A 16,878-nucleotide genomic window follows, 5' to 3' on the forward strand; every position below is an offset into this window, starting at 1 on the left:
TTGTGATATAAACTTATCCCTCCATCAGGTTCTATTTATTTTGCAAAAGAGATTTGAGCAGGTATTTATGATACCATTGGTCTTGCTTACGTGTAATAAGATTGACAGAATAGGATTAGTCGATGCTCTGTAAGCAATGCAATGGTTTCCTCTCAGTAGCCTGTATGATACTGAGAAGTAGGACCAAGGCGCTGAGACAGTCTACATACTTTTTATGATCTAGGCCTTTGTTTTTTTTTTTTTTTTTTTTTTTTTTATTAGAGACAAAGTGTTTTGGTCATTCCACTTTTGACAATTGTTTGAAGAGGCACATACAGAAAGGCTGATCATTGACTATAATTCCCCTAAGTGTCGAGTACAGTGGAAGGATTACATTCCTGGATCTGGATGTAGTACCTTTAAATTTAAGCTGTGCATGATAACAATGGATAAGTGGTGTAATCAAAGGACAGTTCATTGTGAATATACGTTTCCAGACCAAATTTCTAACTATGGGATCACTTTTCAGAGGAATGTTGTCAATGTGATAGTAATATGGAGAGTCATGCATGCCAAAGGATACTTATACACTTCTTGGCATTTAATTTTAGTCCATGGTTTTGACACCAGCAATGTGTTTGAGAAAAACCCACTTGGAGGATCTTGGTGTCCCCTGGGAAGTTTGATCACATTTTTTGCTTTTATTTTTGAAGGCGTGTTCCTATTTCCAGGCTTGATTTCCCCTTCACACGATTTTCTAAAAGCTTCCTACATTATGCATAATATTTAAGTTGCTTAGTAAACAGGAAACCATGACCAACATATTGATGGCATCAATTATTTTAAGAAACAGATCTCACATTATTATATCCCTTTTTCAGAAGCAAAGATACATGATTTTGTGAGGTAGACTTTTGTAGTACCATTCATTAAAGTTTACAGATTTTACACTGTATGTTTGATAATATGCTTTTCCGTTGCATCATTTTATCACTCTCAATTTTTATGTGTTTTTGATTAATATTGTATGATCTTACTGGAAAAAAGAGGAGTTATGTGTTATTCTGTATTCACCTTTTAAGCTAATTAGGTGTTATTTATTTTCCTTTTCTTGTTGGATGTACCATTTTTCAACATAACTTTATGGCTATTTTCAATTTATGCAGCTTGAGAGCTATGTCTCAAACTGTTACCAGACCTGCAACGTGCGCTTCTAAACAAGACTCGGTGTGCACGTTGTGTTATGAAAGGCAATATTTATAATCTCCTAATTAGTTTCTACTACTGAAGAAAACTTTCTCAAACTGCTTTAAATTTTAAGTACGCAATAACGCTTTTAGCATTCTGGATATATGGTCCATAATTAAAGTCTCAACATCCATACCCCTCAACTTCTATGATTTTGGTCTTCAAATTTAGCCTAGTTGCGCCTATTACATGTCTTATTTTCTATATAAAGTAAGAACTGTTTATGGGTACATACTTTCGTAACTAAATAAACTAAACATATAGAAAGACTCCCTACCACTAAGTATACAGGATCTAGAATACGAAGAACTTATATTGTGAAAACTAAGAAAGTTATACTCTTTATGATACTTTGCTGTGAGTTTTAAAGGCCAACACTACGATTGCTAATGCTGGGAGATGGAAAAAAAAGTACGCTAAAGTCTGATGATTAAAATCCTTTAAAAGAGAAACACGTTTCATGTTGCAGAATAGGTCTTTAGTTTACTCATTTAGTAACTTGTGTACCCTTTAAAATGTGACAAGACTGACTTTATAAAAAAATCCAGTACAACTAAAAGGAGCAACACGAAATATAAAGGCAAAAACCACAGCGCTACGATAAATTATATTAGTCAAAAGGTATGATTTGGATTTTGCCTCTGTGTACAGGTAATCGACTCCCAATTGGAAGAAAATAAGCTCGCCACCTGCTGTACGGAGCAAGCAACAGTCCCACTCACTTCCGGTTATGCGCTAGAGGACCAGTGTCTGGGAGGCGGATCGGAAGTGTGTGCCAGGAGCTCGTGCTTATTTTTTCTATTTAGAAAGGATAGTGCAGTGATAATAGAAATAAGTTAAAAATGGCGTTGCGAATAGTAAGAACTGTTAGCTCTAGATTTTGCACGTCTTCTATGCTCTATTGCCTAACCAGAAGTCCACCGACTTCTGTGTACCAGTTAAGCTGGTTAGGAAAACACTACGCTGTTAGGAGCTTGAGCACCAGTTCGCAACTACTTTCTGGTGAGTTTAGTTTAGCTTTGGAAGATGCGCTTAGCTTGGTAATAGGTAGGGTCATCTTAAGTATGTATGCTGCCTGTGGAAGTTCTCCATCTCTCTTTTTATTAGATGCACTACGGTTTAACAGATATAACTCTTCCTGCATTTATTTATTTATTTTTATTGACATGTAGTTTATTATAATTATTAGGGGCACTGAAATATTGCATGCATCCTCATTTTATTATAAGGAAGGACAGAACTTCTGTAATGTCGTAAAGTGTTACTTTTAATACGATTGCGTTGTTTGGACTCGAGAAGATGATGACCCCTCCAACAGATGCCCTTTTAAGTGGCACTTAAACGACACATCGTACGCTGGATTTTGCAGCACAAGTTTACAGCTGATTTTCTGCACGTGTTCAGCAGTGGATGACTTTTAACATTTTATATTCGCAGCGTCATCCTGCGCCCTTGTATGTAATACATTTACTGGCACTGTTCCTGTCCCAGTTATAATTGTGTGTATTTTTTTGTACTCTACGCTTCAGTATTTACTGGTGGGGGGGGGGGGGGGTTGTAAGTATTTACTGGGGTTTGACACTTCTCTGATTTCCTTTCAAACTGACCCTTGGCTATTGTACGTACGAATAGTTGTGTTTTATTTTGTAGTGCTCATATAGACTGCAGTTTGATGGATATTTCGGCTTTCATTGTCGCTCAGTTTCCAGTATAGTTGATGTTTAATAATTTAATTTGGTAATTAATAAGACGCGGCGAGTGGTTTCCCTTTTTTATTCTTTGTATTAACGTGAGCAGTATGCAGCCAGTTATGATTATGGTTCTTCCTAACCCGCCACCCTTATAGACAACACCAACCCATAGTTCATTCAGTAGTCACCGGTATGCACGTTTTCACCTGTAAAACTTGTTGATCTTGGCCTTCTTGTTCTGTTGACGAGAAGATAATGCCACGGGCTTTCAGGCACATTACGTGTGAAATGGCCGTGTATTTGTTGATGGCATCTTTTACTGAGTGTAGGTTACCTTGGTTTTCTGTGATATCTAAAAAGTTCTGTAAAATTATTTTAACTTTCTTTGGGATTGCCTGACCTCTTAAATAGTTTATTTACTTTTGGAACAAAAAAAAAACGTAAAATCTAACGGGCCAATTCAATAGAGTCACGCCCCCTCTACTAGCAGTAGCAAAGTATTGTGGTGACTGTTTTGACCTTGCCCATACTTTTAAAACTCACTGAAGTTACACAGCTTGAAGCTGTCTTACAGACTGTTTAAACTTCTAAGCCCCACAAAAAAGCAACGTGTATTGGTTTTATTATTTGGGCTGAATATGTAACTGGTCTGTCAGATCAATCTTCCCTGATAAGCAAATGTAATGTCCCTTTCATTACCCTCAGTCTCTTTGCTTGCCACACAGTACCAGACCTATCTAAATTTCTGTAAACAAAATGTTTCTTTTGCTCTTTGAACAACGCAAAAAACATTTCCTTAGTTGCAAAATCCATTTAGCTGCCCGTGAAGGCTTTATAAGATCAACCCAGTTGCTTGCTCCCGTAACCTTCAGACCACTTTGTCAGATTGATGATGAAAACATTCTACTGCTGTTTAATGAAAACATTCTACTGCAGTCTGTGATCCTTGGTTGGGGAGCCTTCTGACTAGTAAGATTCTTTTAACTTGGTAAAAAGTGAAAGATCCAGAATTTCTCCAGCAATCCGAAATGTGGTACCGCAGCCTGTCACAAATGAGTTTAACTATTTGGTAACCAGAAGAAAAGAACAGTCTTCAAAGTGAATATGAATGTAGTTTGTAGAAAATGCATGGGTTTTGCAACAGTATGCATGTGTATATGTAAGTGAATATAAATGCACTGTGTAGAAAATGTATGGGGTTTACAACAGTATGCATGTGTATACATACTTAAATGTGTGCAGTTATATAACAAAACTATTAATGCATTTTCACTCAGTCTGTGCCACTAATAGGTCAGTTCTGATCAGTGCACTACCCTTGTAAACAAGTAATATTTTAAATTCTAACCTTGTTTGTTAACAAAACCATTAACTTGTAATGTGTTTGGTTTGGTAATCTTAATAGTATAAAAAAATAGTTTTTATTTTTATGTGAAAGTTACTACAGCAGTGGGTTTTGCAGTCCTTTGTCATTTTAATTCTAAAAGTATTACTTTTGCAGAATTCAGTCCTTCCTGCTGTTTAGTTTCCATGACCACTGGTCTAATTGTTTTCCTGTGTGTTTTATTTTCATGTTCTCAATATACATTTTATAAATAAATTGCATAATTAAATACTGCTTGTCCCTTTTGCCTCAGGTTGTTGCTGAACAAGGTCTGAGAACCTAATAAATATCATGCATTTATATTTCGTAGCTGTAAGGACGTTTTTAAAAAGTTATATTTTTTACATGTGTTGTTAACAGTCTAAAATAAAATGTCTAGCATTTTCCTCTTCGTGTGCTGACACCCCCCCCCCCGAATATGATGGGGTTGCATGGATGATGGGTATTTGAGACGGTGTGCTACTGGAATGTGATGCTCACATTATGCATTGATTTTTTTTTTTTTGTGATGCTAGACGGATGCAGAAGTATAAAAAATGATGGGCTAAGTAGATGAAAGTGCTTGCATCTCCTGTGTATGGTGTCTTTTTTTTTTTTAAGAGGTAGGGTTCAGTCACTGTAGGGATTGTTAGCAGTCAAGACTGGGGACCGTTTGAATGGAAAGAATGTAAGTATTTATGGTATGGAAGGAGTGAGTCTTCATTTTTGAGTGGTTTACAGTTGATGACCATTAAGAGGAGTGGGCGTGACTGGGGTCTTGAGTGGAAAACGTATTAAGTATTTTATTAAATGACTATTAACTGATCCAAAGAACCATTTATGTCCCTAACCTGTGCATAAATCTTAGATTAGATTGAAGTATGCATTCATTATCCCAGGTTTAGTAGAGCCAGTCTCAAGGCATAATGTATAATGAAGATGTAGTTTAACAAGTGCATTTTGAATTTATTCTGGTCCATGTTCTGTCAAGTCAAACTGATCACTGTTTCAAATAGGAAAATGATTTTTGAACGGCATTTGAGAACTGTAGAAAATCAGTATTTTTTATGGGAGGAAGCCCACCTCCCCCCTCCATTTAGAGAACTGGGTGCATTGCACCATGTACGTATTGCAGTCATCTTGGAGGTCATGACTTCTAGGGAATAAGGCTATTTTCTGGTAATGTTATGCAGTTAGATTGATTAAACAGAATGGTTCGTCAAAGGTTGCTAACTTGCCTTGAGGTCAACCTCTCAGGGTAGCCTTGTGGTCAACCTCTCAGGGTAGCCTATATTAAGTAACCTTCATGACACCCAGGCCTTAACTTCATCATTACGTATGTAATTTTGTAGAAATAGTCCATCAGCGTACTGTATCCAGATTTTGTCCTGTTAGTCACTGCCTTTGGATGTGAAATTTAGTCCTGTATATGAAATCAGGATTCACTGCCTTTGTCCTTTTTCATTTCTTTTAATGGAGAGGAGAAGTGTGCATGCAGTATGATAGAAACTTGACTGATGGTGTTACAAGTTTGGTACAAATTTATGTAAGGTATTGTGAAATCAGGTGGAGAGCTGACAGATCTTTGCAAAGAGAACTTTAGCCTTTTGGAAGCAACTGGGATGCTATAGGTTTATAGGTAGGTACTAGGCTATCGGCCCAAGGGCTTACATAAGCATAGCCAACAAGGTTCCATAGCTTACGCCACCCAAGAAAGTTATGTTCCTGTGCCACTGTCCAGCAGAGACACAGAAGTGATCCCCGGGGTGTATTTCCTATTTCCCATCCACTCATCAAGATTTTTCTTGGAGTGCTAATGAAGAACTTTGCTTGACATAGATGGGTAGCTTGTTCCAGAGTATAGGAAGTCTCTGGGACAGGAATCTGTCCCTGCAGTGTGTCCTGTTTATTGTGGTGACAAGGTTTAGGTCCCTAGAGCGTGTAGCTCGGAGGGATTTCTTTAGGTGTAGCATGTCCAACAGCTCTGGGTTTGACAGCTTTATACGTTGGGCAGAGATCACCTCGGAGTAGGCGATATGCTATGGAGTAAAGCTAGAAATTTTTGAGGTGGTCAGTGTAGGGCATTTGTTTTGAGGCCAGTAATCCTCTTTGTGAGGTACTTCTGTGGCCTTTCCAGCTGTTGCAGATGTCTTGAGGTACATTCCAAAAGGGGCGTTGTACTCAATAATGGGTCTAATGAGTGATGAGTAGAGGTGAACAATGCCCTCTTTTTTCCTGGATGAGAACCCTTTTATGATGTGTGCCATGCAGAAGGACTTCCGACTACTGTGGCAATGTGACTATCAAAGGAGAGACTACTGTCCACCTGGGTCCCAAGGTTTCTTATCACACATTTGGTGTTAAGTAGATTGCTGCCTATGTAATAGTTCATGGGTACAGAGTTTTTACCAAAGAGGATGACACTGCACTTTTTGGCATTGAGCTTGAGGCCATGGCCCTTGACACCAGGCATCTGTCTCAGTGAGGCCCTTCTGTAGGATGTCCACATCATTTGGGGACTTGACACTGGCTCCTAGTTTGCAGTCATCTGCGAACTTCATTAGCCGGAGGCCTTCTGTGTTGTCCTGTACTTCGGAGAAGTAGATACCAAACAAGAGAGGTCCCAGGATGGAACCCTGTGGTACTCCACTTGTCACTACTTTGAGGTCAGATTTGGAGTCTGCAACTCTTAGAATGTGGGTTCTGTCAGTGAGCCAGTTGGAAACCCATCTTGTGACATAGGGATTTATACCTAGTTTAGTGAGTTTAGCTATAATCCCAGAATGGGGGATGGTGTTGAAAGCCTTGGCGAGGTCAAGATAAACTGTGTGAACTACCTTACCCTCATCCACGGCTTTGGTGACTTGTCTCAAAGAAGTCTATCAGGTTCAGGAGGCATGATCTGTCTTCCGCAAACCCGAACTGGGTGGGATCCATAGTTTGGAGGTTACCATTGTCTTTGTTTGAGTTCCATGATGATATGTTCCATGGCCTTGCAGACCAGGCTCGTCAGGCTAATAGGTCGATTAGTTCCCGTGATCAGTGGTGGCTTCCCCTTTGTGGAGTGGGGTAACTGTTGCTGTGCGCCATTCAGTGGGCACAAAGCCTGATGCGAGGCTGTTATTGAACTTTGTGCTTAAGTGGGGAGCCAGTTCATTCTGAAGTTCGTGTAAAACGCAGCCTGGGATGTTGTCTGGCTTTAGAGTGCCGCTTTTACCTGCTTCGTTGTGATTACAGGGACTCTGCATTCTTCCTGTGTAGATATGGGCCCTTTAGGGGGTGAGAGGGGGGTAAAGTTAGCACTGAACCTATCTGCCAGGATGTTGGCAATATCAGTTGGTTCTGTAATTTTTGTGCCTTTTGCGCTGTAACTCAGAGCAGATTTGGGTGTTGCCATCTAGATTCTTGACATAGCTGTAGAATGCTTTGTGGATGTCCTTGGATTTAGTGGCGATTTGTTTTCGTAGCTAGCTTTGGAGGATTTTATAAGGGATCTCAGCTTCTTACTGAGGCTGACCAGGGAGTTCCCCCACTCATGGGATTTTACTGTCTTTTGCAACAGTTTCTTCCTTCTGTTGTACAGTTTGTATATGGCAGGGGACCACCAGATTGGCTTCCTTTTTTTGGAGGATAGCATCTTGGTTCTGTTTGGGATAGCATGATCCATGCACTCGTGTATGTGCTTTATAGGATTCAGCAGTTGTAACTGTATTGTCTATCTGCATGGGTGTCATGAAGTTCACCACTTCTGTCTTAAGAAGCATGAAGTTGTCTTTGGAGAAATGTTTTACTGTGGTTTCCTTAATGGGGACGGGATGTGCATATCAAGGGTGTATATTGTTGCTCCTGTTGGAGTGTGTGGATAAGTTGATCTAGGGCATTGGAGTTTATGAATTCCAGAAAGCGTTGAGCTAAGGAGTTGGTACACAAGTAGTTTTCCCAATTAATGGTGGGGTAGTTGAAGTCGCCCATTATTATGGTGTTTGGTTGAACCCAAATATTTTCCAGTACATCAAGAAAAGAGGAGTGGGAATCCTGGGGCATGGTGGGGTATCTGTAGCAAGCTACAATTTGGATTGCAGTTTTACCCAGAGTTAGTTGCACTTGGATAATCTCGGATGCATTATGCTGAGCAACTAGCCTGGAGGTGTGGATGTTCTTAATGAAGCAAGCTACAATTTGGATTGCAGTTTTACCCAGAGTTAGTTGCACTTGGATAACCTCGGATGCATTATGCTGAGCAACTAGCCTGGAGGTGTGGATGTTCTTAATGAATATGGACACACCTCTGCCTTTGGTGTTTTGGTCTAGGTTACATGGCCGAAGTGTGGTATGCGTTTTATAGCCTGGCAGTGCAGGAGTGCTCTCTGGAGCCTTGAACCAGGTCTCTGTCACTGCACAGATATCGATGTTCTCCATTTTAAGGAGTGCCTCGAGTGAGTGCATTTTGAGATTTAGACTTCTAGCATTGAGTAGCATTACCCTCAGTTTTTGCTTGCCTGTTCCTGTTATGGTGGTGAATTTGTTATTTGAACCCTGCCTAAAAAAGGCACTATAGGGGCAGCAAGAACCTTAGCCAGTATCCGGAATCCTAGGGGCGACAGGTGCAGGCCATCTGTGGCAAGGAATCTTAGGGGCGACGGGTGCAGTCCATCTGTGGCAAAGCACCATGGTCTATCGACCATGTCATCCCAAGCAGACAGATACTGGATCGCCTTACAATGACACCAGAAGCTTAGCCAATTGTTGAAGTCAGTCATTTTGTCCTTGTACTGTGGTATCATTCTGGGCAATGGCAGAATGCTTCTTAGGGCTAGGGTCATACCTGCCTGGGCTACAAGATCAGAGAGGTCTTCATGTCTCTCTTCAGGTAGTCCAGGGAGGTATGTCTCAGGTCATTCACACCAACATTGACAATGAGTCAAAATTGTACTTGTGGAGTGACCTGAGTGCGTGGGTTATGTGGTGGATCCTGGCACCCGACAGGCAGCTGACAGTAACCTTCTCCTTGTCTAGCCTGGTGAGTGGGGACATCATTGTGCCCGACTGTAGAGTCACCTATGACTAGTGTGTTGGGTATGTTGTTTTGCCTTCTTGGCTGTGGTGAGTGGCATACTGAGTCTGTGGGCTATGTGTCATTTGGGTTGTGTTGGGGGATGGAGGTTGCTTGCGTTTCGACAAAATACTGGAGATGAACAAGACAGAGCTGGCACAGTTTTATGTGTTTTTGAAACTACCAGCCCTATTTCATAGCTTTTAATACATAATATGAATATATGTTGCACTTGAAGTATCCCTGGCATTAAAACACTTGAATTTCCTTTCCCACAGATGGCCAACTCTGTGTACCTCGCAACCTCTTGGTAGTAGCTGGACAAAGGCCCACCAGAGTTATACTAACTTGTATGACCCATGATGAACAGACATTTCAAGACGTGCAGACTTAAACATACTTGGATAATGGCTGCATAATGAGTAGACATTTCTCCCAAGTCATTCCAGCAGCTGACTGTAAATGCTTTTTGGTTGTGGGGGGGGGGTTCTTTTAGGGTTCATACTAGGCTATCTGCTCTAGGGCATTTATAAGCCTAGCCAGAATGTGTTTGGCTTTCGCCACCCATTTTAAATTTATTTTGCTATGCCCTTTTTCGAGGTTAGTATATTGTGCCTCTGTCTAACAGTGACACAGAAGTGATACCCGGGGTAAACCTACGATCTCCCATCCACTCATCAAGATTCCTCTTGAAGAGAGTCAATGAGGGACTCTGCCTAACCTGGACTGGGATTTTATTCCAGAGTGAAGGGAGCCTCTGGGTTATGAATCTGTCCCTCCAGCATGTCCTATTTATTTCAGTGCTGAGGTTCAAATCTCTCGAGCGCGTAGCTCGATGGGATTTGGATTTTCTGAGGTGCAGCATGTCCATTAATTCCGGGTTGAACATGGCTTTATACATCAAGCACAGATTGCCAACAGGCGGTATGCCACTGAGTAGAGCTGGAGTTTCTTTAACCGGGCAGCATATGGCATCTGTTTGAGCTCTTTGATCCTCTTGGTGAGGTACTTTTGGGATCTTTCCAGTTGCTGCAGGTGTCTGGTAAGGTACATCCCAAAAGGGGCATTGTACTCCATCATGGGCCTGATGAGAGATGAGTAAAGAGGCACGATGACCTCCCCTGATCTAGATGTGAATCCCTTCATGATTTGGTGGGCTATATAAAATGTTTTTCTAACCACTTTGGCCACGTGGTTGGAGATTGCTATCAACTTGGGTCCCCAGGTCCCTAATTACTTCTTCTGTACTTAATGGATTACCACCTATGTGGTATTTTGTGGGCACTTTGTTTTTGCCAAAGGGGATGACTATACACTTTTTGGCATTTAGCTTGAGGCCATGGCTCTGGCACCAGTTGTCTGTTTCTATGAGGCCCTTTTGGAGGATGCTTGTGTCGGCTGGAGAGTCGATTATGGCGCCCAGTTTGCAGTCATCTGCAAACTTGGTCAGCCACAGTCCTTCTGTGTTGGCCTGTACCTCCGAGAGAAATATATACCGAACAAGAGAGGTCCCAGGACTGAGCCTTGTGGGACACCACTTGTAACTGGTTTGGAGTCTGACATGGCTCCAGCAATTCTAACCATGTGGGTTCTGTCCTTGAGCCAGTATGCAATCCATCTAGTGACATGGGTTTATATTTAAGCTGGTGAGCTTATCTATAATGCCCGAGTGGGGTATTGTATCGAAGGCTTTTGCGAGGTCCAGGTAGGCTGTGTAGACCACCTTCCCCTCGTCAATGGCCTTGGTGACTGTTTCAAAGAAATCAACCAGGTTTAAGAGGCAGGATCTGCCCTTAACAAAGCCGAACTGGGTTGATGCTTAGACCCGTATTTTTATTGCATTTTTTTTTCTGTTATCTTCCTAGGGCACAGATTACACAGTATGGTGGTAATGGCATTCTTCTGAAAATGTATTAAAACATTTCCTTGAGTATGAGGAAATTCAGACATTTTTAGTAGACGGTGGCCAAGTAAAAGTATTTTATGAGCACTAGTAAAACCTCCCTGTTTTTTGTGCAGCCAAGAGGCCAGAGGGAGCTGTCAAACTGTAACTATTTTATCCACTGGGTAATCACGTTGTGTTATACAGCTTTGTGTTTAGGTGCCTGACAAACTATAATAAAATATGTTGTCTGCTGAGTGAGGGCAAGCTACATCTAATTTTATTTATTCCTGCTTAGGTTTGGAAAATCTCCTGTCCATCCTAACTCTGCTGTCTTCCCCTAACCAGGAAACACTTAAAAAATGGGCCTAAAGAGTTGTCCATCTAATGAGCACTGTTGTTAGATTGTTGCTAAATTCACAGGCTATTATTCCTTTCCCAAAGATGATGATTCTGTATGACTTCAACTTGTTGGCAAAGCACACTCCTTGGCACCTTAACCAGTGCTGGTACTGCATTACATTTAGCAATGCCCATAACTTTAGAAGCTCACTGTGCCTTAGAGCCCAAATGATATCCTGCTGTTTAGACCTTCCTTACACACTGAAAATACCAGAAAAGGCATTTGGAAAAACTTGTGCCTTCTACCTGAAAAGCCACACTACACCAACCCTGAAATATCACTGCTTAAGAGTCGGATATTACTTATTTTTATCTATAGCATCAATCTTCTATAATAATTTTATCTGAGCAGTAATTGGGCTATCCCAACAGTCAAATGTTCACTGTGTGGTTAAAAAAAAATACAGCTGTCTTCTCATCTTTATTCATGATCTTCCCCAGCATTTAGTCTTTCACCAGGTTTTCACATTCTTCCCTCGGACTCCAAAGCTTTCAGGTTATCCCTTCCTCAGTGCTTTTCAGTTACATTCTAAAATACTTCAATTAAAATGCCCTAGTAGCATACGTCGTATGACACAACCAACGTATAAAAGATGAATCAGTTAAGAAGCAACTCGATGCAGCATTAAATGCCTTTTGTATAAGAGAGGTTTTAAACCCACTGTACCATTTAAACCTGGAGGTGCAGCTGCTTTCAACCGTAAAATCCAAGAATATTCAGCATTCTCCAAGGCATTATTTGTCATCCCCCCTGATGTTCTTGTATACTATCTGAATTACTTGAATGTGCTGGACTACTGTCAGCAACATGTTTAGCAAGTGGATTAGTCAGGCTTCTGATTTATGTTCAATAATGCAGTCTTAATTTACAGTTACTTTTCCCCACATAAAATGAAGTACGATGTACACAGGTAGCTAAATAGACAACTTGTATGGTATTACAAGTAGCATAACACTTAACCCTGTAACTAAAACTCAGTTTATTTTTAACAAAGTTCTGTAAGAATATCTGTGCCTGTTGCAAGCAAATGTCCCCTCTTTTGACATGACAATATTCTTCCTAGGCTTTGTCTTTAAAACATAATTTTTCAATTTGTGTATGCAAAATTAGGCTGTTCATTAAGAATTTAAGTTCAGGCATAGTCATAAGGACAGTCCAATTTTTTCGTATTGTATGTTCTACCTTCCGTGTTCTATTATATATGGTTATATTATCTTAGTTTCTCTCTCTTCATTGCATTATATGCTGTATCCTGTATATCATTATTTTTAACATTAAAGTGTGGTCTCCTCTTATCTTTTCTATCCTCAATTACATTGCTCATAATTTCCTTCACCACATGTTCTTTGTAACACTTGTCTATAAATTAGTGAGCCATTTTTCCATGTGTTGCATACATTTCTGGTAATTTGTGTTAAGCCGCCTTCTACTAAACTGGCTTTTCACAAACCCTTTAAATGTATGCAGCGCATGCATGCTATACCCATGAGTACATCTATTGGCATGCACAGGTTTTTTATAAACACTAGTTTGCATAATCCCTTCTTGCTTATTCAACTGTATATCCAGATAAGTAATCCTTTCTGAGGATATACCCATTTGAACCATGAAGTATCAGTAGTACTCTCTAAGTAGTCAAACTTTTTAAGACTTATTTATCACCATTCATATTAGAAAGCAATAGTCTGCAAACAGTCTACAAAAAGCTGCACTCGTATTGGTGAAACCATCAGCATTGTACATATGTTTTCCCACTGGCTTTAACACCAAATTCGCATACATATTCGCCATTGGTGTACCCATGGCAACATCAACGATTTGTAGATATGATTGTTCCTCAAACACAAAAACATTATGACAAGTATTTCAATAATTTGACATATTCTTAATGTCACCATTTCTCATTTCTATTTCTCTGTTTAAAAATGTACGTATCTCATCCACCCCATATTGATTTGAGATGACTGTGAACAGGGAATTAATATCCAGTGTTGCTAACAAATTCACCTTCATTAAAATTTGATTACCAATCATACAGTTTACACTCAATAATCAGAAGAATCTTTGATATAACTCTTACAATATATTAAATATTTACTCAAAACATGTTATATATGTTGACAAAGGTTCTGCAATCCAACCACTCCCTGAGACAATAGGTCTCCTGGGGGATTCATTACAGACTTTCTTATATTTTTGCCAGACCATATATGACTGGTAATACTGGACATGGAACTGAGTAGTAGTTAAGTAAATCTATAGAGATATCATTTTGCATATCATATGTCATCATATTAACAGCAGTATTACATTTTTTAACCAAATGCGAATCAGCTTTTTTGAACGTTTTATTATCTGAAAAATTCCTACAATAAGGTTCATATAATCTTTTCTGTTAAACACAATAGCCCCTTCCTTATCTGCTTGTTTAATTGTCCGATTATGTTCACTTTCTAACCTACGCAGTCCACCATTTTCATCACTGTTCATATTGTAAAAACAATGCTGCTGCTTCTTTACCTCGTATAACTGCCAGCTCAGTTTCACATAAATCATGGGATGCTGTTACAAACTGTTCATATTGTAAAAACAATGCTGCTGCTTCTTTACCTCGTATAACTGCAAGCTCAGTTTCACATAAATCATGGGATGCTGTTACAATAGGATAGCTATAAGGCATAAAGGTACTTGCCCTTTTGAATGACTTGTTATTCAAGACAACAGAATCTCTAAAAAATCAACCTTAAATTCAAGTTTCTAGAAAACAATTTTATATCGGTCAACGCATTTGAGATGTCATCTAAACCGCTAGGTATAAACTGCAGCCCTTGATTTAAAAGTTTAATATCCGTCTTGAGTTAGAGCGTAGTTGGAAAGATTTACAATATTTTTCACATAAACAGTACATATTTCTGATGTTGCTGTTTGCTTTTGGTCTGTGGACTCTCGTTCTTCTGTTTTAGCGGCTCCAGACCTTTCATAATCTCCCCCTGGAAACAGTTCTTTTCTTTGGTTCTGCTTTCTCTGCTAAGTTCACTTTCACTGGTTTGAAGAAATTGGAAAAAGCCTCACTTGTCACATTTACATTACTTTTAAATGAAGGCATTCCTTGTAGAGGAATATTATTCTCGCCTATGTTTGGTAGCTATTCACTAACTCGTCTCCTGTATGAGCAGCCAAGCCAATCGGTCATTTTGCCTGTTCCTACCGGAACTCTCTTCTCATTGGTCTGATTCACTGGGGCTATTTTGTCATTGGTGCAAGTTACTCACTCATTTGTAAAGGTGTCTAGTTCAACTAAAGTACCTTTTTTCACTTGCATAGCACTATTCTTCACATATTTTTTAGGCTAAGAGAAAATGTGCCCCAGTTTAAAATCATTAACATCTCTGATCAGCTTGCATTTTTTCACAGCCTCAAGATTGCTGTCAGAAACCTTTACACCCTCAGTCATTTGCTTGATACATGGGTATAACTGAATCAAACTAATATTTAGAAGCGATTTCATTCTCTAACTGATAATTTCCTCCATCAGCTGCATCTCTGATTTAGCAAAAAATCATTCATGAGCAACATGTAATTGGTGCTCAGTTTTAACTTGTGTTGCCATCTGGCTAAAGTTCTGGATATAAATTAGTGTAACTCAGCATTTTCAGTGCACGTAAGCCTCTTGGTACTACCCCTAACAAAGTTGCTTTACAAAAGAAGACAGATTATAAATGTTTTCTGTAAGCTGTACCATGATAACTACATAATGTTGCAGGATGATTAACTATGGTAAAGGCAAACCTCTTTTTGTTAACTAAAACGTTTGAATAAGACATATTAACTCTGTTTGTATATAGCAGGTATCTTTGAGTTTGTTTTAGATCATGAGTAAGAGTAATATAGCTGGAGGTTACTGATGCTCTTTGTAGCATGCTGCAAGTCTGTCTTATTAATGTATTTAATGTTCCTGTAGCTAATAATGTACCTTATGCTTGGATCATGGCTAAAGGGGTCTTCAGCCCACTGTGCTTTCTTGGCGAATGAATGGTCTTTGGTATGTTTTGTGAGCTGACAGGAACTTTTGCCACTCATCAATATTTTTCTTTGTAGAGATCACTTAATATGTGGCTTCCCAGTTTAGCATTCCTGAATATGGCCACTTTCTGTTTATTTACATGATTCCTAGTAGTGTAGATGAAGCTGCAGTTATTTTACTGCACATTGCACACCAAGCAACATAACTTTCAAAGGTGATTACATTGGTGTAAAGTATTGCATACTTTTTAGGAACATGACTGAAAATAAATCACGGCTAATATCTTTTTAGAGTTGGAAAGTGGATTTTCAAATTTGGGTGTGCAGCTATATAGTTTGAACAAAATATGTCTTGCATGTCTACACTTTTATATATTCTAGTGTCACAATTGTAGGGCAGTTAGCACTTCTGGTAGCACCATTAATGTTGCCTTTTATTTTATTAATATATGCTGTTTGACCTTCCATTTCCCAGCTGTCAAACCTCCCTTAGTCAGAATTAAATTTGTTCTCCCATAGTAGGTGCCTTCAGCAGAGGGGTGCAACCTTTCCAGAATAGCCATCATTTTAGGCAGTCGGGTGAGTTCATTGCTGGTACAGCCGGGAGAAGATCATCAGCCTTCTGTGACTTCACCCATGTAGACTAGCCATACTTGAGGCTCGGGGGACCTGCAGGGGAAGAAGGTTATAATAGTCTCTCTGCTTCAGTTTCAGCTGCTGTCACTTCTCCCAGTCTGACGGGGCTAAGCTTCCAGCCGTTGTTAATTTGAGAGTGCATAGGACTTGTTTTAGCCTTGGCCTTAACCCTAGTGGCTGACATGAGTTCCCAAGTCACTGTTAGGGCCGTATGCTCCTCATACTGCGCATGAATACTCCCACATTAATAGAAAATGAGCCACTATCAGGCTGGGAATACCATGCCTATGTCTCCAGTTTGACTGATTTCTTTGCCTGGAAGCCTCTACGTGGAAGTGGCAAGTAGCCATCCAAGTCACCATTTCCTTCATCTATACCAGCTAACTGGCACCCTTCCCCCTCTTTGTCCCCTTCAGTACTAGGGACAGTGAACTGTGGTTGTAGCCAGGGTTTTATCTCTGTACACCATGGAACCAGGTGCAGTGGGTTGACATTTGTTTTGCTGGCTGATAAGAAAGTGTTGCCTAGTGCTCTGTGTAGCCACCTAGTGTATGTGGGTGTATTTTTTTGTAGTTAATCAGGTAAGTTTACTGGAAGTAA

At 39.9% G+C, this 16,878-nt stretch overlaps 1 protein-coding gene across 1 annotated transcript in view; it reads left to right on the forward strand.

Moving 5' to 3' along the window:
* Positions 1-1,945: 1,945 nt before the first annotated feature.
* GCSH (glycine cleavage system protein H) overlaps positions 1,946-16,878 on the forward strand; it is a gene marked incomplete in the record, with an annotated part of 617,075 nt that continues 602,142 nt past the window's right edge. The window contains 1 exon segment of the mRNA XM_044081794.1: positions 1,946-2,229. Coding sequence (XP_043937729.1) covers positions 2,070-2,229 — 160 coding nt within the window.

Source organism: Protopterus annectens, chromosome 8.part1 (genome assembly GCF_019279795.1).
Source record: "Protopterus annectens isolate FY-2018-M chromosome 8.part1, PAN1.0, whole genome shotgun sequence".
NCBI lineage: Eukaryota > Metazoa > Chordata > Ceratodontiformes > Protopteridae > Protopterus > Protopterus annectens.